This window comes from Myotis lucifugus, unplaced genomic scaffold, assembly GCF_000147115.1.
Source record: "Myotis lucifugus unplaced genomic scaffold, Myoluc2.0 scaffold_365, whole genome shotgun sequence".
In the NCBI taxonomy this organism is placed as follows: domain Eukaryota; kingdom Metazoa; phylum Chordata; class Mammalia; order Chiroptera; family Vespertilionidae; genus Myotis; species Myotis lucifugus.
The window spans coordinates 876022-897364 of record NW_005871413.1 but is presented as its reverse complement, the minus strand read 5'-3'; the positions used below and the strand labels follow the sequence as shown (position 1 = coordinate 897364).

The window sequence follows — 21343 nt, the reverse complement described above, 5'->3', positions numbered from 1 at the left end:
CTATTGATCTCTGTGAGACAACGAGAGGGAGAGAGAGATAGAAACATCTATGGCTGGAGACAATGATTGATCAGCCGCCTCCTGCGGGTCCTTCACTGGGGATCAAACCTGCAACCTGGCCACATGCCCTGACTAGAAATCTTACCATGATCTCTGGTTCAGAGATCCGATCTCAACCACCGAGTCTTGCCGCCTACCCATGGCTTTATATATTTAATTTAACAGCTGAATTGTTTTAGTTATACAGATTGAATGAGAGTGACAAATCTCCAGTTTGTAAGGCTTGGGAATTTATAATAATTTGTTTCCATTTGCAACCTTTCTTCACTCAGAGTGTAGAGACTTGTCTGTTGGTCATGGGTCCCCATTTCCCGGGATGGCCACGAGGAGGTGACCTGTTTCTGTCACTATCTGATGCTTTTTTCAAGGAATATTAGAAGCCTTAGGTTTGTTGCTGTGGTGTTTTGTGCCTGGTGTGTGTGTGTTTCTTCCATGGATTTACTTTTTCTATGTCTTGACACTTAATTTATTATTTAAAACCATCCTGAGATAAATCCTCTGGGTCTTCTCAGATCCCCTGAAGAGCTTTAAGAAATGCCCTCAGGCCCTAACTGGTTTGCTCAGTGGATAGAGCATCAGCCTGGGGACTCAAGGGTCCCAGGTTTGATTCCGGTAAAGCATGTACCTTGGCTGCGGGCACATCCCCAGTAGGGGGCGTGCAGGAGGCGGCTGATCAATGTCTCTCTCATCGATGTTTCTAACTCTCTATCCCTCTCCCTTCTCTGTAAAAAAATCAATAAAATATTTTTAAAAAAGAAAAAAGAAATGCCCTCAGGGCACTTTGCCCCATGGAGGTGGACAGCTGCTCTGGGTGGGGCATCATTGGTTACTGAAGGCCTCCAGGTGATTGGAAGGTGAAGACAGGGATTAACAGGAGGGGTACAGGATGCCTTTGTGAGAGTGGGGAGCAGGCTTGTTCAGGGGAGGTAAGGGGGTGCTCTGTTTGTTTGGGGGGTTCTGGATAGCAGCTCACATTCTCATTTCTGTAGGAGTTTGTGGAAGTCTTTTGAAGGAGAGACACATGAAGACAGAATAAAACCCCTCACAGTGTGGTCTCCATGTAGGAGCTCATTCCTCCTCACTCTCTCCTGTTACCAAGGCCAGGAGGGGTGGCCTTTTCCTCATTTCCGGGTTCTTCTGACTGTGAGCGTGTGGTGAGCTGATTAAGAGCCTGTGTTGACTTCTTTGAAGGCGTATCCTGTGATCCTCAGCATATCGTCAGCTGAGAAAACATCCCAGACCCTGATCAGGACCAGGACCAGGACCAGGACCAAATGGCTGCTTCTCAGGTAAAAGATGTGTCCTGGTCACAGGCTATGTTGCCTTTTCCTCTAACATCTGGTGATTTATTTGTCTACTTCTGGTGAGAAGTAGAGAAATACTCAAAGGGTATTGTTCTTGTCCTTGCAGGTTGTTTTTCCTTATGTCATTATTTTTTAAAAATATGTTTTTATTGCCGAACCGGTTTGGCTCAGTGGATAGAGCATCGGCATGCGGACTCAGGGGTCCCAGCTTCGATTCTGGTCAGGGGCATGTGCCTTGGTTGCGGGCACATCCCCACTGCGGGGCGTGCATGAGGCAGCTGATCGATCTCTCTAATCAATGTTTCTGGCTCTGTATCCCTCTCCCTTCTTCTCTGTAAAAAAATCAATAAAATATATTTAAAAATATATATATATTTTTTAAATTTATTTTAGAGCAGAAGGAAGACATAGAGGGAGAAAGATCAATGATGAGAGAGAATCATTAATTGGCTGCCTACTGTGTGCCCCCCACTGAGGATTGAGCCCGCAAACCAGTCATGTGCCCATGACCGGAATCGAACCTGGGACCCTTCAGTCTGCAGGCCGAAGCTCTATCCACTGAAACAAACTGGCTAGGCCTCATCACTTTTTTTTTTTTATCATAGTCAGTGTCAGCAGTTATTGTTCTCTCTCTCTCACTTTTTTACCCCTCTCTGTTGAAAAATATTTTTTTATTGAATTTAGAATCGAAAGGAGAGGGAAAGAGAGGTAGAAACTCAATCAGGAGAGAGAATCATTGATCAGTGACCTCCTGCACACCCCCCACTGGGGATCCAGTCTGAAACCTGCAGTATGTCCTGACTAGGAATCCAACCCTGCCCTCCTGGTTCATAGGTCAGCACTCTACCTCTCAGCCACACTGGCCGGGCTATAATTCTCTCCTTTGTCCCAGAGCCTTCTCTGCATTCATTTCATGCAGCTTCCCCAGGTCAGGAAGCATTTCTTACCTTTAATTAGTGACTTTTAACTACTATAAACACACCTTCTGTGACAGATCAAACTAAAATCTATACTGTGGATTTGTGGGGACGTGTCATCCTCATGTGTCAGTGTTAGAAAACACATCAGAGAATGTTATTGGGGCATAGTGATCTTACTGGATAATTCAGAATACCCCCTAGGTCTAAACCTCTTCTGACACTGTTTTTTTGTTGTCTAACATTGTGAACTCTTCTGGTGACCTCTTGGTAAATGTGTCTTTTTTTTTCAGGGACCATTGACCTTCAGGGATGTGGCCATAGATTTCTCTCAGGAGGAGTGGGAATGCCTGGACCCAGCTCAGCGGAAATTGTACCTGGATGTGATGTTGGAGAACTACAGCAACTTGGCCTCCCTGGGTGAGGATGACTTCCTTCCTGACTTCCTACTCTACCCCTAGGGTTTTGTTTCTTTAATTTTATCATCTCTAAGGGCTTCCGCTTTCTATGGTAAATTCTTGCTCTCAAGGAACAAATTGCACCCTAGCTGATTTGGCTCAGTGGATAGGCTCAGTGGCCTGCAGACTGAAAAGTCCAGGTTTGATTCTGGTCAAGGGCTAATGCCAGGGTTGCCGGCTCACTCCACAGTAGGGGGCGCAGGAGGCAACATATCAATGATTTTCTTTTTTAATATATTTTATTGATTTTTCCAGAGAGGAAGGGAGAGGGATAGAGAGTTAGAAACATCGATGAGAAACATCAATCAGCTGCCTCCTGCACACCCACTACTGGGGATGTGCCCACAACCCAGGTACATGCCCTTGACCGGAATGGAACCTGGGATCCTTCAGTCCACAGACCGATGCTCTATCCACTGAGCCAAACCAGTCAGGGGTCAATGATTCTCTCTTATCAGTGATGGCTCTATCTCTCCCTCTCTCTTCCTCTCTGAAAACAATAAAAATATTTGTGTTTTTTTTTTTTAACAAGGAACAAATTGGGGATTCTTTGGTGTAGTAAAAGGCTTTGTGATGTCTGTGAATTTGGAATTCAGTATTTGCACACATTATGTGTTGTCTAGAGTAATTAAGGTACTATCAGAAAATGATATTCTGGATAATAATTTTCTAGAATATTCTAATATTCTGCCATGTCTTCTGGCCAGAGGACAACCTGGATTGTAAATGGGAAAGCCTCTATTAAAATTCACACTCCATTTTCCTTTATTTTTTAATTTTTAAGATTTTGTTTATTTCAGGGAGGAAGGGAGAGTTAGAGGGAGAGAGAAACTTCAGCTGGGCATTAATTGATTTTTTTGTATGTGCCCTGACCAGAGATCAAACCTATAGTTTTGGTATATCGGTACAATCCTCTAAGCAACTGGGCTACCTGTGCAGGCAGATTGGATTCTTTCACTCAATTCTATGTACCTAGGCTTCTATCATGTCTTTCCATGGCTTGATGTATTATTTCTTTACAGTAGTGAATAAGACTGCATTGTGTGTCCTTTAGTATATTTATCCATTCACTTGTTGATGGACCTCTGCATTGCTTCTAGTTTTTATGAATTATGAATAAATAGCTCCTTGTAGGCTTTTGTGTAGATAAAAGGCTTAACTCTTTGATTTAATAGTAAGGAGCTGAGTTATAAGTTTTATCACCTTACATGTCAAATCAAATGAAATCTTTTATTTCAAATGATAGAGCATCATTATAAAAATAGTCGTTTTTTTTCCAGTCTGTTATGTTCACTATTGCAAATAGTGCTGCAATGGATATATGGGTGGGTATATCTTTTTGAATTCATGTTCTCTGTATAAATTGCCAGAAATGGAATTACTGTGTTAACTGGTACTTGTTTATGAATATTGGAAAATTCTCCATCGTGTTTTGTGAGTGGCTGCATGTATCTATATATATCTAAAAGCCTAAGTGACTGTTACACCCTGACCGCATGACCCAACGAACAGTCGCTATGATGATGCACTGACCCCCAGGGGGCAGATGCTCAAAGCAGGAGCTGACCCCTGGTAGTCAGTGCACTTCCACAGCCAACCTCCCGCTGCTGGCCAACCTCCCGTGGTCCCTCCCCCTGGCCTGCCTGGTGGTCAGTGCACTTCCACAGCCAACTGGCCTTGGCTGGCCAATCTACTGTGGGCCTTTCCACTGACTGATCGGCCCCAATCGCCAGCCAGTCCGAGAGACCCCTCCTGTGCAAGAATTCGTGCAGTGGGCCTCTAGTGTGTTTATAATCTTGCTGACAGTGCACGAATGTTCTCATTTCTCCACTTCATTGGTGATGCTTGTCGTTTTTTGATTTATGGATAACTGGCATCTTGTTAGGTGTTTGGTAGTATTTCGTGGTGGTGTCCATTTGCATTTCTCTGATGATGAATGAGTTGAACATCATTTAATACCAGTATGTTTATTGTGCATCTTTATGTCCTGTTTGGGAAATGTCTATTCAAGTTCCCTACCCATTTTTCAATCATGTTGTTTGTCCTTTTGGTGTTAAGTTGTGTGAGTTCCTTGTATATTTTGGATCTTTAGCTTTTGAGGATGTAACATTGCTGGGTTTTTGTGGTGATTGTTATTTTGTGGTTTCTTTTGGTATGCCAAACTTATTCTTTAGTAGTCTCATTTCTTTATTTTTAGCTTCTTTGTTATGTCTAGAAGATATATGCAAACCAGAATTTTTAAGAGTGATGGTAAAGTTCATTGACTGTTTTTTTCCAGTGTTTGCATGGTTTCAGGTCTTCTATATTAGTTGTTCATCCATGCTGAGTTCATTTTGGTTCATGGCCTATGAATGGGGTCTAGTTTTATTGTTTTTGCATGTATCTGTTCCGTTTTTCTAGCACTACTTGGTGAAGAATCTGTCTTTACCTATTGTGTATTCTTGCCTTCTATCTTATAGATTAGTTAACCATATAGCTTTTGACATTTTTTAAAAAAATACATTTTTGATTGATTTCAGAGAGGAAGGGAGAAGGAGAAAGAGATAGAAACATCGCCCTGACCGGTTTGGCTCAATGGATAGAGCGTCGGCCTGCGGACTCAAGGGTCCCGGGTTCAATTCCAGTCAAGGGCATGTACCTTAGTTGCGGGCACATCCCAGTGGGTAGTGTGCAGGAGGCAGCTGACCGATGTTTCTCTCTCATGAATGTTTCTAACTCTCTATCCCTCTCCCTTCCTCTCTGTAAAAAATTAAAAAAAAAAAAAAGAGAGATAGAAACATCAATGTTGAGAGAGAATAATTGATTGGCTGCCTCCTGCATGCCCCCTACTGGGGATCAAGCCCGCAACCTGTGCATGTGCCCTTGAGTGTAATCAAACCTGGGACCCTTCAGTTCGCATGCCGACGCTCTATCCACTGAGGCAAACTGGCTACGGTTAGATTTGGACATTTTAAAAGTTTTGTTACTTCTTTTTTCATGTTGATTTTTAAAAGGTCGTTATATATTCTGGATATTAACTACTTATCAGATGGTATGCTTCGTAGAAATATTTTCCCATGCCACAGCTTGTATTTTGAACGCACTGACGATTTGCTTTATTGGAAGTTATATTTATATGGGGTGTAATGCCTTTTGACTATTTTGTTTTCTTTACCTTTCCTCTTAGTACTATAATAAAAAATCAAATGTCATAGAAACTTTTCTATATGGCCTAGGGCCCAGTGGTCGGCAAACTCATTAGTCAACAGAGCTAAGTATCAACAGTACAATGATTGAAATTTCTTTTGAGAGCCAAAATTTTTTAAACTTAAACTACATAGGTAGGTACATTTTTATTAACTTAATTAGGGTACTCCTAAGGCTTAGGAAGAGCCACACTCAAGGGGCCAAAGAGCCGCATGTGGCTCGAGAGCCGCAGTTTGCCAACCACGGGCCTAGCCAGATTGGCTCAGTGGGTAGAGTGTCAACCTGTGGACAAAAGGGTCCAGGGTTCGATTCCAGTCAAGAGCACAAGGCCAAGTTGCAGGCTCGACCACCAGTAGGGGCCATGCAGGAGACAGCCAATCAATGAATCTCTCTTAATGTTTCTGTCTATCTCTCCCTCTCCCTTCCTCTCTGAAAGCAATAAAAATGTATTTAAAAGAAAAACAAAATCTTTTCTGTAATTCGTCATTTAATAGATTGAGTTATTATTAGCTTTATGTTTCAATCTTTTATCCATTTTGGTTTAATATTTGTATGTGGTGTTTAATAACAGCCCAACTTCACTCATTTTTTCTTTTTTAAATATATTTCACTGATCTTCCACAGAGAGGAAGGGAGAGGGACAGAGAGCCAGAAACATCGATGAGAGAGGAACATCGATCAGCTGCCTCCTGCACACCCCCCACCGGGAACGCGCCCGCAACCCAGGCATATGCCCCTGACCGGAATCGAACCCGGGACCCCTCATTTCGCAGGCCGACGCTCCATCCACTGAGCCAAACCGGCCTCGGCTTCACTCATTCTTTTACACGTAGACATCTGAGTATCTCAACACTATTCACATATGTGAGAATATCCTTTCGTGGTGTAGGTACCCTTGTGGAAGATTATTTTACCTCATGCGTGAGAAGCTGTAAGTAGGCTCTTATCCTACAGTGCTTCTTTTTTGTAGTTGTTAATCCTCACATGAGGACATTTTTTCCATTGGCTTTTCACAGAGAGTGGAAGGGTGGGAGTAAGGACAGAGGACAGAGAGGGAAACATCGATGTGAGAGAGACATGTCAGCTGGCCCCCTTCTGTCCCTACTTCAACGCAAGTGGGGTGGGAATTTGTAACCGAGGTATGTGCCCTTGAAGGGGAATTGAACCCGCCACCCTTAAGTGCACAGAATGATACTCTAACCCAGATCCACACTGGCCTACCGTGCCCCTCTATTTACCTGTGTCTTAATGTGTAGATGGTACTTTTGGATCACACCAGTTTTAAAATATTTTTTTAAATCAGGAAGCATGATGCCTTTAAGGTTTTACTGTCTCTTCCATGTTTGTTTTGGTTCCCTGGTGTCCTGTGTCATTAATTTTAGGATGAGGTTTGCTAATTTTGTGAAAAGTGTCATTGGGACGTGGATAGTGACGGCTTTGAATGTTTATGTCAACCTTGGGTACTCGTGATAGCTTATACTGTTAGCATTCCAATTTAAGGTCATTGCTTGTGTAGTTCATTTATTGAGTTCTTATTTAATGACAGCCAGCACTACTTTGTACTTTATTTTTATTGATTTTAGAGGAAGAGAGCAACTTGCGGGAGGAGGGGAATGAGAGAGAGAGAGACTTTGAGATATTCATTCATTTCCCCACTTAGTTATGCATTCATTGATGAGTTTTTACTGTGCCCTGAGCACAGATCAAATCTACAGTGTTTTGGTATGAAGACCACACTCTAAACAACTGGGCTCCTTGGGCATGGTGAGAATGTCCTTTTCTGTCTGTGGGTTAGGCTCCCTTGGTGAAGATCTTTAGACGCTATCCACGGGGATTTCTATGTCGGCCTTTTATTCTACCTTGCTTCATTATTTCCCTCTGCCTTAATGTTTGTATCACAGATTTTTGTTTGAGTGTTTATAATATTTTTATTTTTTATTGATTTGAGAGAGAAATGGAGAAGGACAGATAGTTAGAAGCATCAATGATAAGAGAGAATCATTGATAAGCTGCCTCTTGCACGTCCCCTACTGGGGATCAAGCCCACAACCCTGGCCTGTGCCCTTGAGAGGAATTGAACCCAGGACCTTTCAGTTCACAGAACGGTGCTCTATCCACTGAGCCAAACTTGGTAGGGCTGTATTATAGTTTTTTTGATAGCAGAAGTTTTGAAGTATGTTTTAATATTAGGAAGCCTGAAGCCTTCAATTTCATACATTCTTTTTTATTTTTTTAAATATATTTTTATGGATTTCAGAGAGAAGGGAGAGGGAGATAGAAACATCAATGATGAGAGAGAACCATTGATAGGCTGCCTCCTGCGCACCCCACACTGGGGACGGAGCCCACAACCTCCACCTGCGCCCTTGACCAGATGCAAACCTGGGACCTTCAGTCTGCAGGGCAATGCTATGTCCACTCCAGTGGTCGGCAAACTGCGGCTCTCGAGCCACATGCGGCTCTCGAGCCACATGCGGCTCTTTGGCCCCAAAATACCGGCTCTTCCACAAAATACCCACTTATGCTCATGGGCCACGAAGTTTCAATTGCACTGTACGTGCGCGCCCACATGTGGTATTTTGTGGAAGAGCCACACTCAAGGGGCCAAAGAGCCACATGTGGCTCGCAAGCCGCGGTTTGCCGACCACGGCACTAAGCCAAACTGTCTAAGGCCATACATTCTTTTTTTTTTAAATAAATTTTTATTGATTTCAGACAGGAAGAGAGAGGGAGAGAGAGAGAGAAACATCAATGATGAGAGAGAATCATTGATCGGCTGCCTCCTGCACACCCCCCACTGGGGATCGAGCCCACAACCTGGACATGTGCCCTTGACTGGAATCGAACTTGGACCCCTTCAGTCCGTAGGCTGACTCTCTATCCACTGAGCCAAACCAGTTAGGGCTTGCCATACATTCTTTTCACAATTCTTTTGTTACATGGAGTCCTGTGACATTCACATTACTTTTAGAAAGAGCTTTTCTATTTCCACCAAAAGTGTCACTGAGACTTTGATAGGGATTACTTTGAAGGTTTAGATCACTTTGTGTACTAATGGCAGCTGATACTGTTAGCGTTGCAAAGTAGACTCATGGAATGTGTTTTCCAACTTATTGATTTCTGCTGGGGTTCATGTCCCAGCATCAAGAAAGGTTCAGGAATCTGGAAAAGGGGCTGCACGTAGATGACATAGAAATCCAGAGACTAATAAAGAGTCCGGAGACGAGTTGAAAGACATTGGGGTCAGAGGACCTTCAGCTAAAGGAACTGAAGAGAGCCTCCTTGTCTAGGACCCTTGCTTTTATTAACACAATTTGTCCTAAGGCAAGGTGGAGGTAATACACTTCAAAGGGTAAGGTTTCAAAGGGTACAGAGTCCATTGTCAGAATGGGGGAATAGCCTACGGCTCTTCAGGTGTTTGGCCAGTAGGAGGCAATAACATGTAGATTAAGATGCCCTTTAACTGTCTGGCAGCCACAATCAGTTTCCTATTCAGGTTTGGGGAAATGCCTTGTTAGTGTCTTAGGAGTTCCTTAAATTCTCTTCATATTTCCATATGTTTATTGGCTTTTCAGAATCAAAATTTTAATGATTTATGTACAAATTCATCATTTAATTATTATTTTTTAAATGTATCTTTATTGATTTAAGACAGGAAGGGAGAGGGAGAAAGAGAGAAACATCAATGAAGAGAAAGCGTAATTGATCAGCTGCCTCCTGAATGATGGGGGATTGAGCCTTCAACCAAGGCCTGTGCCCTGACCTGGAACTAAAGTGTGACCACCTGGTTCATAGATTGAAGCTCAACCACTGAGGCACCGCTTCCAGGCAAATTCTTTGATGTTTTAAGTTAAACACGTCTTTCATTAATGATTCTATTGTATTTTTTAATTTGGTGTGGTGTTTATAAAATACTTTCTCATTGTATTTTTACTTTACATAATATTTTAGTGATATTATTGTCATTTTATTTCTCCTTTTTAGCTTTAAGATATTTAGTTCTATTCTTTTTCAGGTAATTAATATATTCCCATTAATGTAGTGCACGTCTGATTACTTTTATTTTGTGTTTCTGACAGTATACTTTTTGTTTCTTTGCATGACTTGATATCATTTGTTGAGATTCCAGAATTGTAAACAAGCAGGCTTTTGAACATGCTTTCTATAGGAGGAAACAATAATAACCATCAGTGGAACAAATCCTACTTTCAGTCAACACTGTTTTCAGGATCTGTATTGTAGATTCTATTGTCTGTTTAATTTCCCAGTTGAATTATTCTCTGTTTCTTTCTCAGGCCCACGGTATCTTTTCAGACTTGATATACATCTTTAGTCCTGTAGTCTTTGTGGTGCTTGAACACTTTCTCATTGTTTCTTTGTAGCAGCCACTGCAGGTCACTCACATATACTGCCATTCTGTTCGCACTCTGTGTCATGAACAACAGACACATGTTCTTCACGATGCTTCAAAACAGGGAGATCACTGAGCACCCACTTCACTCCTCTCTCTCTTTGCAGCGAAGAAACTGGGAATTGGGAGTGTTTTTATAATATTGTCGTTGTGTGCCAGGGGGTTTGAGCAGGTATCATTGGCAAATGTAAGCAACTCTTTCTTCCTCTTTGATGTGAGTTTTCTTCATTGTACCTTATTGAGCTTTCTTTGAACCCTTCACTGACTCTTGGAGTACTCAAAATTGTCATTTGGTCAATACTTGCTGTTAACTTCAAAGTGCACTCACCTGATTGTCAAAACTGAAAATTTGTTTTCTTTCAGCTATGTCATCTGAAGATGACCAGGCCTTTATGCCTAAGCCCGGAATACAAGATTTATTCTCTGAAATAATACTGGTAAGATATAAAAGGTGTGGTTTTGATAATGTACACTTAATGAAAGCCTTGGGAATTTCAGAAAGAGTAGGATGAGAAGGGAGGATTTTAATATAAACAGAACTAATCTGCAAGTTATCAATAAATTTCTTGTTACCTATAGAGGTCAAGTGTATTACGCATTAGGGGAACCTCCCAATTTAAAGTCAGTTACATTGGAAAATCAGTGTGTTTCTGCACGTGAAGGTCAAAAACAACATTAACTGTTATGCATTCTTGGAAAGGGAATCGGGATAAACTAGGAATTCACATAGTCTGTAGTGTAAATAATCATTTGAATTGTTTAAAGTATAGGGTGGTATTAAATTTTCCTTCAATCACTTCTAAAATGTATAGATTTATTCTGTATCCATAAAATTAAAATGTGTTCAATTTAGCAATCTTTTATGATATTTTTTATTTAAAAAATATATTTTTATTGATTTTAGAGAGTAAGGGAGAGGAAAAGAGAGAGGAAAACATCAGTGATGAGAGAATCATTCATTGGCTGCCTCCTCCATGCCTCCCACTGTGGACTGGTCCTGGAACCGGGGCATGTGCCCTGAACTGGAACAGAACCAGACCTACTTGTTCATTCATTGAAGCTCAACCACTGAGCCATGCTGGCTGGGCAGTTTGGCAGTCTTTTAAACAAGTATTCATTCTTCTTCCTCTGACAATGTTTTGTACTAGTATTTATTTTTTGTCTATAATTTTGATAAATTAGGAAAGCTTTTTCTATAGAACCATCTTTGTTTAATGAATATCACAGGATGGTTCTTATGAACCAATGTACATGTTTAATGAAATTATAACTGTTACTAAACGTCTTTCTATCTCCCATTATTACCAGCATACACATAATGGAAATAGCAGCTATCAATGGATTGAACATTGGAAAAAGTTTAAGCAAAAGTCATATTTTAATCATTGGAGAAGTGAGCTTGCAGAGGGCCATTATAAAAGTGGAAATGTGTTTGACCAAATGTCCAATCACAATATACATCAGGTTATTCCTATTGTGGAGAAGACACACAATGGAAGTAAATGTGTCCAGTCTTTTCAGCAGTCTTCAAATTATGTTGAACAGGAGAATATTCATTCTGGGGAGGAGGCTTACAAATGGAATCCATGTGGGAGAGTCTTCAGTCAAATATTCAATCTAAATATAATGGAAAAAATCCATAGTGGAGAAAAACCTTATCAATGTAAAGATTCTGGTAAAACATCTAATTGGCCTTCAAGTTTTACTCTAAATCAGAAAATTCACACTGCAGAGAAGAGTTACAAATGTAAAGCATGTGGCAAAGCCTTTAAATGTCATTCATCTCTTATTGTACATAAGGAAGGAAGTCATACTATAGCAAAATTTCACAAACTGGGGGAAAATGGAAAAGGCTTTAGTCAGTCCTCAAGACATAATCAACATCATAGAATTCATACAGAAGAAAAGTCTCATAAATGTTCAGAGTGTGGCAAAGTCTTTAGCCGGCCCTCAACCCTTAATATTCATCTGAGAATTCACACTGGAGAGAACCCTTATAAGTATAGAGAATGTGACAAATTCTTTAACAGCCATGCAATTCTTAGTAATCATCACAGTGTTCATACTGAAGATAAGCCTTATAAATGTAGAGAATGTGGTAAAGGATTCCTCCACATCTCAAACATGATTCGACATCAGAAAGTTCACACTGGAGAGAAACCTTACAAATGTATAGAATGTGGCAAAGCCTTTAACCAGTCATCCTCCCTTAATCGTCATCAGAGTGTTCATACTGGAGAGAAGCCTTATAAATGTACAGAATGTGGCAAAGCGTTCAGTGAGTCCGCAACCCTTAATCGACATCAGAGAGTTCATACTGGAGAGAAGGTGTATAAATGTAGAGAATGTGACCAAGCCTTTAGCTGGCCCTCAACCCTTAGTAATCATCAGAAAATTCACACTGGAGAGAAACCTTATAAATGTAAAGAATATGGCAAATCCTTTACCAGCCATGCAGGTCTTACTAATCATCAAGATGTTCATACTGAACATAAACCTTATAAATGTAGAGAATGTGGTAAAGCATTCCTCCATGCCTCAAACGTGATTCGACATCAGAAAGTTCATACTGGAGAGAAACCTTACAAGTGTATAGAATGTGGCAAAGCCTTTAGCGATTCATCTTCCCTTATTAGACATCATAGGGTTCATACTGGAGAGAAGCTTTATAAATGTAAAGAATGTGGCAAAGCCTTTAGGCAGTCTTCATCCCTTAGTTATCATCACAGAGTTCATACTGGAGAGAGGCCTTATAAATGTCTCGAATGTGGCAAAGCCTTCTGGCAATCCCAAACTCTTACTGACCATCAGAAAACTCATACTGGAGAGAAGAATCATGAATGTAGACAATGTGGCAAAGTCTTTAGCCGGGCCTCAATTCTTACTGCACATCAGAGAATTCATACTGGTGAGAAGCCTTATAAATGTAGAGAATGTGGCAAAGCCTTTAGCTGGTCCTCAAACCTTACCACGCATCAGAGAGTTCACACTGGAGAGAAGCCTTATAAATGTGGAGAGTGTGGCAAAGCCTACAGGCATTCCTCAGCCCTTATTTACCATCAAAGAGTTCATACTGGAGAGAAGCCTTATATGTGTGGAAAATGTGGCAAATCGTTTGGCAACGTTTCAAACCTCTTGGCACATCAGAGAGTCCATACTGGAGAGAAATATTAAAGATGTGAGGAGAGTAATAAATCCTTTACCAGCAGTGAGAACTTGCTGAACATCACAGAATTTTAAATGGGAAGAAGCTTTCTGAATGTGAAAAGTGTAGAAAAGTCTTTAAAAGGCATTTTTGTATTATTGTATATGAGAGACTTTCATACTAAAGAGAGACCTTACTAATTTAGAGCATGTGCAAGCACTCAAAATTTACTGAATAACAGAGACATTTATAGTGGAGGAAACCTTACACTGTAGAAAATGTGAGAAAGCGCTGGCTGGCATTCCTCGGTGGTTTAGCTTTGACCTATGAACCGCAAGGTCAGGGTGCAATTCCTGGTCAGGGCACAGACCCTGGTTGGGGACTCAATCTCCAGTGTGGGGCATGCAGGAGCCAGGTGTTCCATGATTCCCTCTGATCAGTGGTATTCCTATTATTCTCTCTCTTTTCCTGTCTAAATCATGATGACGGCAGCTGTGAGTGGTCCCAATGGCCGCTGCCACTTGCCCAGGGCTGGGACGGGCGGGGGAGGTGAGGCCCAGTGGTGGCAGCTGTGAGTGCTCCTGATGGCCCGCAGGCGCTGCTTCAGCTCAGCCCACAGGCTCCTCTTGGCACCTCTCACAGCCATCGCCACATGCTATGGTATAAAACACATTGTGTCAGTTAACTGAAGCACAGGCACCACCTCCACGCCACACCCCCACCGAACCTGAGGCGCCCTCCCCAAGCTGTTTGTGGTGAGGCCTGTGGGAAGATCCTGCCCTCGGAGAGAACTGGCCACAGAGGAGGCGGGTGGCACCGCAGACATTGGGTGGGCAGCCTGGCTTCCTGCACACCGAGGGCCTGGGAGGACCCCAGCCACAGAGGTGGCACAGGGCCCACTGACGACGAGGCAGCTGCAGTGGCAGCGGCCCCTGTGACTGAAGGCGTGCTGATCATCTGTGGAGCCCTCTCAGCAGGCCGCCCTCGCCCTCCCCATCGCCGCTGGCTCATCCCCGTGCAGCCTCCTGGCCCCCAAGGTACGCAATTGCAGGGACATTCACTGTGGCAGGCCAGCTTCACATCGTCCTGGCCATGCTGCGTGGGTTTGCGGACCTGCACAGGCACACGCCTCCTGTGCACACATCATCTTCCCCCTTCCCCCTGCTTGTGTGTGAATGTCCCCCAGCGCACCGTCACCCATGTGTGCCTGGGTGAGGGGCTGAGGGCCGTTTTCAGGCTGGCCACACCCCCTTCAGGGTGGGGGTCCTGCTGGGGTGCCTGGCCAGTCTGGGTGAGGGGCTGATGGCTGTTTGCAGGCTGGTTAAGCCCCCCAGGGTCGACTCTCACCCCATGAGGGTGTGGCTATCCTGGATGAGGGGCTGAAGGCTGTTTGCAGGCTGGTCACAGCCCCCAGCCACTCAAGCTCCCAGTGTAGGCTGGCTGGAAGCAGGTATCTGGTATTTATTTGTCTTCTACTATTGAAACTTTGTTGCCTTGAGCGGAGGCCACACGGCTGTGTGGAGGCCAGGGCAGGCGGGAAGCTTGGCTTCTTCCATCGCTGGGGCAACCAAGCCTCCTGCTTGCTCCAGCTCCATGGCTGCTGGCCGCCATCTTGGTTGCGTTAATTTGCTCTGATTCGCTGGTGGGCGTGGCTTGGGTGTAGCAGAGGTACAGTCAATTTGCATGTTTTTCTTTTATTAGATTAGATGTTTACATTGAAAGCATTTTTTTATTGATTTCAGAGAGGAAGGGAGAGGAAGAGATAGAAATACAAATGGTGAAAGAGAAATCATGGATCCCCTGCTTCCTGCATAGCCCACACTGGGTATGGAGCCTCCCACCAGGGCATGCGCCCTGACCAGGAATGGAAACCTGACCTCCTGGTTCTTGGTTCGATGCTCAACCACTGAGCCACGCCGTCTGGGCAAATTTCATTATTTTAAATAATTGTATGCTTATGCTGAGATAGATTTAATGTTTTGGACAAGAAATATAAATAAAATAAGCCGATATCCCAGGACTCAGCTTACTCCCACTCATGTCTACTCACTAGGCAGAGAATGTCCTGCTGTTTGTTTATAGATGAAATCTTTTTCAATGAAACATACTCTATATTAGTTGTTCACTAACACATATTGTAGTAAAAATTGTTTTGGGTATAGAGGGAGATGTAATTATTGGGTATTTGATCAATGGTTTTAGGCCTACATTACAGAGAATGTGCCACCACACAAAATGTTGCAGAATTAATGATTTTGTTGTTTATTTTTGACCCTAAATGTGCCCCAGTCTGGGCTTGAACCCGCAAGCCTGGCACAATGGGATGAGGTTCCAACCAACAGTTACTCGTTGGCCAGGACAAAATTAATGAATTTTTTTGTTGTGAATCCTCACCTGAGGCTATTTTTCCATTGAATTTTAGAGAGAGTGAAAGGAAGTGGAACAGACAGAGAAACTTCTTTGTGAGAGAGACACATCCATTGGTAGCTCCTGCAAGGGCCAGTGATCCACCCTGCAAGGTAGGTACGTCCCCTTTACCACAATCTAAGCCAGGACTGTCAGTCCATGAGCCAATGCTGTATCCACTAGTGACACCAGCTAAGGCCAGATTTAATGATTGTTGAGCTAAAAATATATCCCAGTGTCTTCTTCAGTGTGTATATTTGGTAGGTTTGTTATCCATACATAACAGATCACTCAGAACTAGAAAATAAGAAATGGGGGATTCGGAACTGATGAAGTGGCCAAATAGGTTATAATCTTATATAATAAAAGTCTTATACGCTAAGTGTCGGACCATTCATTCGACCGACTGGTCACTATGATGTGCATTGACCACCAGGGGGCAGATGCTCCTACCAGTAGGTTAGCTTGGTGTGGGTGTCTGGCCTATGGGGACTGGGCAAAACAGGCCAGACACCCCATGGAACCCTCCCGTGGTACCTCCCTGACCCCAATTGTGCACTGGTGGGGTCCCATGGCCTGGCCTGCATCCTCTCACAATTCGGAGCCCCTTGGGAGATGCAGGAGAGTCAGTTTGGGCCCGATCCCCGCAGGCCAAGTGGAAGAGGGATCCCACCAGTGCACCAGGCCTCTAATAATATAAGAACTAAACGTTCTGGCCCAGCCTGTGTTGCTTAGTGGTTAGATTCCTGGTCAGGGATCATGCCCAGGTTTCCCCTTCAATCCCCAGTCAGTGGAACATTGATTCTCTCTCATCATTGACGTTTCTTTCTCCCTTCCTCTCTGAAATCAATAAAATATTCAAAGAAATAAATAAAATATTCAAAGAAATAAATGTAGTTGCTCCTTTTTAAAAATCCTTGCCCAAGGATATTATTTCCATAGTGGGCAGAGAGACAGAGAAACATTGATATGAGAGACACATCAATTGGTGCCTCCCTCAGACACAAAGGGCGGGCTGGAGATGAAACCTTCCACCGAGGTACTAGACCTGACTGGGAATGAAATCTGTGATTGTGGGGAGGACGACACTGTAATCCACTGAGCCACACCTGCTGAGCTGTAGATTCTCTTTGAAGGGACTTAAAATAAATTTGAAGGTACATTATATGAGATATGACTGACATAAACATATCACCATGTGAAGAAGTTTATCTCAAAGGTATTTCTAACCCTGTCCCCTTTGGCTCATTTGTCTGCATGTAATGCCCTCCACCAAAAGGTTGCAGCTTTGATTCCTGCTCCTACAAATGCCCAGATTGGGGGAGTGATTCTAGATCTCCTTACGGCGCTTTCGGGAAGCAACCAATGGATGTTTGTTTGAACATGGATGTTTCCATCTCTCCCTCTCTAAATTCAGTTTTAAAAAAAACACAAACTTTAAAAATATCTTCAAAGCAAGGCATTTCCCAGCTTTCTGCTGCACCAGAGAGCTGTTCTGCCAGCTGGAGGCAACTGTGTGTAGGAGCCTAAGTGAAAACAGTGCAGAAGGGCTCAGCCACCCCGGAGCTACGTGCAATGATGAATTTTGCTTGATTTAAGCCACTAAACTTGGTGGTGTTTTATTCCACAACAAAGACTAGTTGTAAGAGAAAAGACTTCCTGAGATTGAGGTGCTCAGTAATAAAAACCTAACACATGTGACTTGGCTGGATGGAGACTGTGGACGCTGCAAGCGAAGCAACTAGGATGGCAGTCTGGAAGCACAGAAATCCTGTTTTTTTGTTTTGTTTCTGGAAATCATGTTTAGATCTAGGGAAAAAACTTCTGCCAGTAGCACATGAAGCAGAGCAACCACCTGGCCAACCCATAGATTCATAAGAAATACTGAAGTATTGTTGCATTAAGAGAATCATTTTGGGGTGGTTTTATATAACAGATAATGAAATTGAAGCGCTCTTAAGGACTAAATTGTGTCCCCTCAAAATGGATATATTGAAACCCTAACCCCCAATAGATCTGTATTTCCAGACATATTGGAAATATGGGGGTTTTGGGAGGTCTTTGAGGCTATATGAGGTCCAAGAGTGGGGTCTTTATAAAAGGAGGACATAGAATAATCTGTCTGTACGTATTCTTGACATTTTATTTGGATAATATTATCAAGAAAGGATAGTTCAGCCCTGACTGGTTTGGCTCAGTGGATGGAGCGTCGGCCTGCGGACTGAAGGGTCCCGGGTCGATTCCGGTCAAGGGCATGTACCTTGGTTGCGAGCACATCCCCAGTCGGGGGTGTGCAGGAGGCAGCTGATCGATGTTTCTCTCTCATCAATGTTTCTGGCTCTCTATCCCTTTCCCTTCCTCTCTATAAAAAAATCAATAAAATATATTTAACAAAAAAAGAAAGGATAGTTCAATGTCTTTTTCTGAGGTAAATGGGCAGTGTTTATTTTTGATGTGTTTATTTTGGATTAAGTGTTATATTCAAATGCTTGATGGAATAATAAAAGGTGTGTAGTGAAAAAACAGTATTTAAGGTAATTCAAGTGTTGGACACAACATTTGTTTTAGTTTATAACAATGTTCTTTAAAAGGTTTATTTTTAAGGAATACTAATGTCCTAAATGATCACATGTCTTAGTCATCCAAGTCTCATATCCCAGGTTGAGTCCCTCTGTAAGACTCTGGAACTCAGCCATGTTGAGTCTTGGTTTCCTGGGGATTGAGGAAGGGAGCAGGAAACAGGAAAGGCTGCTGGTGTATGAAATTGCCCATCTACCCAGGGAGAGTTGTGGTTTCACTTTCTAGTTCTTCAGCCTCACACAGACCATTGCAATTTTTTATTTAATGATAGTGCTTACATGAATTTCAATTTTAGTCATGTTCCTGTGTTCAAGCCCCTCCCCACCTCCAGCCCCTCACTGAGATCCCAGTTCCTGCAGAGTTGCTTCAGCCTCACTACCAACATCAGCCTGCATGGCTGGGGAATGGAGGGGCAAATTAGCTCTTGACATAACCCTTTTCAACTGTTAGTTTCCAACACACGTGGATATTTTTCTTACTGCTTTTTAAAAAATATATTTTATTGATTTTTTACAGAGAGGAAAGGAGAGGGGTAGTTAGAAACATAGACCAGCTCCCTCCTGCACAGCCCCTGCTGGGGATGTGCCCGCAACCAAGGTATATGCCCTTGACCAGAATCAAACCTGGGACCCTTCAGTCCGCAGGCCGACGCTTTATCCACTGAGCCAAACTAGCTAGGGCTTTCTTACTGCTTTTATAATATACTAGAGGCCTGATGTACCAATTCGTGCAGGAGTAGGCCTTCGTTTCCCCGGCCACCAGTACCATCTTCCCTCTGGCACCCGGGACCTGGGCTTTCTGCCCTCTGCTGGCAGGCACCCAGACTCCTGCTTTCCTCACAGCCCTGGCTTTGTGCGGAAGGATGTCTGGTCCAATTGGCATATTACCCTTTTATTATTACAGATTTGAAGCTAAATGTGTGAGTCACTGACTTCCAAACTTCACCATTGGGAATGGAGAGGGATGTGGACAAGCAGACATCACTGCCAGATGGTGTTTCATTCCACTATCAATTTTAAGGAGGAAATCCACTGAAATGTCAGAAAGCTGGAGATCATGTTTAACACATCATTTCTGGTGGTTGCATTTGCCCCTGTGGATTGTATCCTCTGCCACAGAGAAGGCTCCTGTTTGATGCATAAGGCTTCATCAGGGTTTAAGTGAGGGCATTCCCCTCCGTTCCATTGGTGTATGGATCTGTGTTAATCCAGGGTCATACCCACTTAGTTACTCTTGCTTTGTAAAATTTTTTCCAGTGTAAAAAAGTGAATCTTCCAACTTTCTCAAATTTGAAGTATTTTGCCTCTCCTGAATCTGTTTTGCTTAATTTTCAGCCAAAACTGTCTTGAATTTTGATAGGCCATCAATTTATTGTGTAGACATTGGGACATATTAAGGAATGTCTTTCAATTTATTTGTATCTGCTTTCTTTAGCATTGTTGTGTCATTTTCAGTGTGTAAGTTTTTCACCATCTTTGTAGAATGGATTGTCTTTATGTGTTTATCTGTTTATTATATATGGTGTGTTTCCTGGCTTCAGGTGACAATACTAAGGGGTGATATTTTATTGGCCTAAAGCAATTAAATACTTATATAGTTTAAACATAATCCTATGTTCTGGCTTACTCTAAATTACATGTTTCTAAACAAGTCATATCTTTAAAGTAAATAAAGATTTATAAAACTCAAATGAATACCTATATTCATGAAAATACTGAAAAGTAACCAAAATAAAAAATGGTGATGGGACTAAGTACTCTGATAACAGTTATTATTCTTATAACTCTGTTTTAAATATTATTGATTTTAAAATTGTATTGTTTCCCAGATATAAGGAAAACTAACAGATATTCTACATTAATATCAATGTTCCATTAACTAGGTTATAGGGACTACTAAAGTCAAAATATGCATTCAAAACTGCATTCCCAGAACACAAAAACTTCAGAGACCACAATTTACAACCAGAAAATTTTTATCCCTTGAAAAATACCTAAATTAAAATCTGTTCCCCACTGTGATGGATGGGACCTTACCTCATCAGGTGCCTAACCATGAATGGATATCCGGGTCTGTCTCTGACACCCCCATCCACCTGCTTCCCTAACTCAAGCTGCCTCTCCCTTCAGATGGGGAGACAGGGAGGGGCTGAGAGAGCAGGCTGCCCTTCCCCTCCCCCCTCCTCACTGAGGGTTTAAGGATCCAGGCAAATCGCAGGCAGAAAGCTTCTGGTTTCAAACCCAATCTGCCCGCCTTTTGAATTCCCTGTAACTTCACTGTAAGAATGTGCTCCCGGCTTGTGAAGATCCTGGGAAAGACCCCTCCCTGGGACCCTGCAGCTGAAGGGCAGACCAGCCATAGCTCTAAGCACAGCCTCTGGGATCTGGGAAACTTCTGTGTGAATTCCAGGTTCCTCCTCCCTCTTTATGCTTTTGCCACAGCTGCCATTTACTCGCTAGCACCCTAATAAAGGAACAGCGCCCTCTATCTGAGGTGCACTGTGACATCAGAGGGCACGTGGCCCTTTCCTCCCTTGCAGTGGTTCTCAACCTTCTGGCCCTTTAAATAACAGTTCCACATGTTATGACCCCAACCATAAAATTATTTTCGTTGCTACTTCATAACTGTATGTTGCTACTGTTATGAGTCGTAATGTAAATATCTGATATGCAATATGGTATTAGGCAACCCCTGTGAAAAGGTCATTGGACTGCCAAAGGGGTCGCGACCCACAGGTTGAGAACCGCTGCTTAAAGACCTAAAATAAAGGCCCTCTCTCTGCTCCTGTCTCTTCTCTCCCTTGTGAATCCTTTTGCAGCCGCGTCACCAGCCCAAACCCTGACAATGACGTGGGAAACTCCCCCAGGAAGGGCTGT

The 21343-nt window shown here is 42.8% G+C and overlaps 2 protein-coding genes across 2 annotated transcripts in view; both read left to right on the top strand.

Moving 5' to 3' along the window:
- The window catches only part of LOC102426220 (zinc finger protein 260-like), a 50260-nt gene extending 33641 nt beyond the window's left edge, over positions 1 to 16619 (top strand). The window contains 6 exon segments of the mRNA XM_023764963.1: positions 1252 to 1349; positions 2575 to 2701; positions 10700 to 10773; positions 11645 to 13547; positions 13550 to 14518; positions 15224 to 16619. Coding sequence (XP_023620731.1) covers positions 1335 to 1349; positions 2575 to 2701; positions 10700 to 10773; positions 11645 to 13547; positions 13550 to 13665 — 2235 coding nt within the window. The 5' untranslated portion in view covers positions 1252 to 1334 and the 3' untranslated portion in view covers positions 13666 to 14518; positions 15224 to 16619.
- Positions 1 to 21343, top strand: part of LOC106694354 (zinc finger protein 501-like) — a 70324-nt gene that overhangs the window by 33655 nt on the left and 15326 nt on the right. The window lies entirely within an intron of this gene.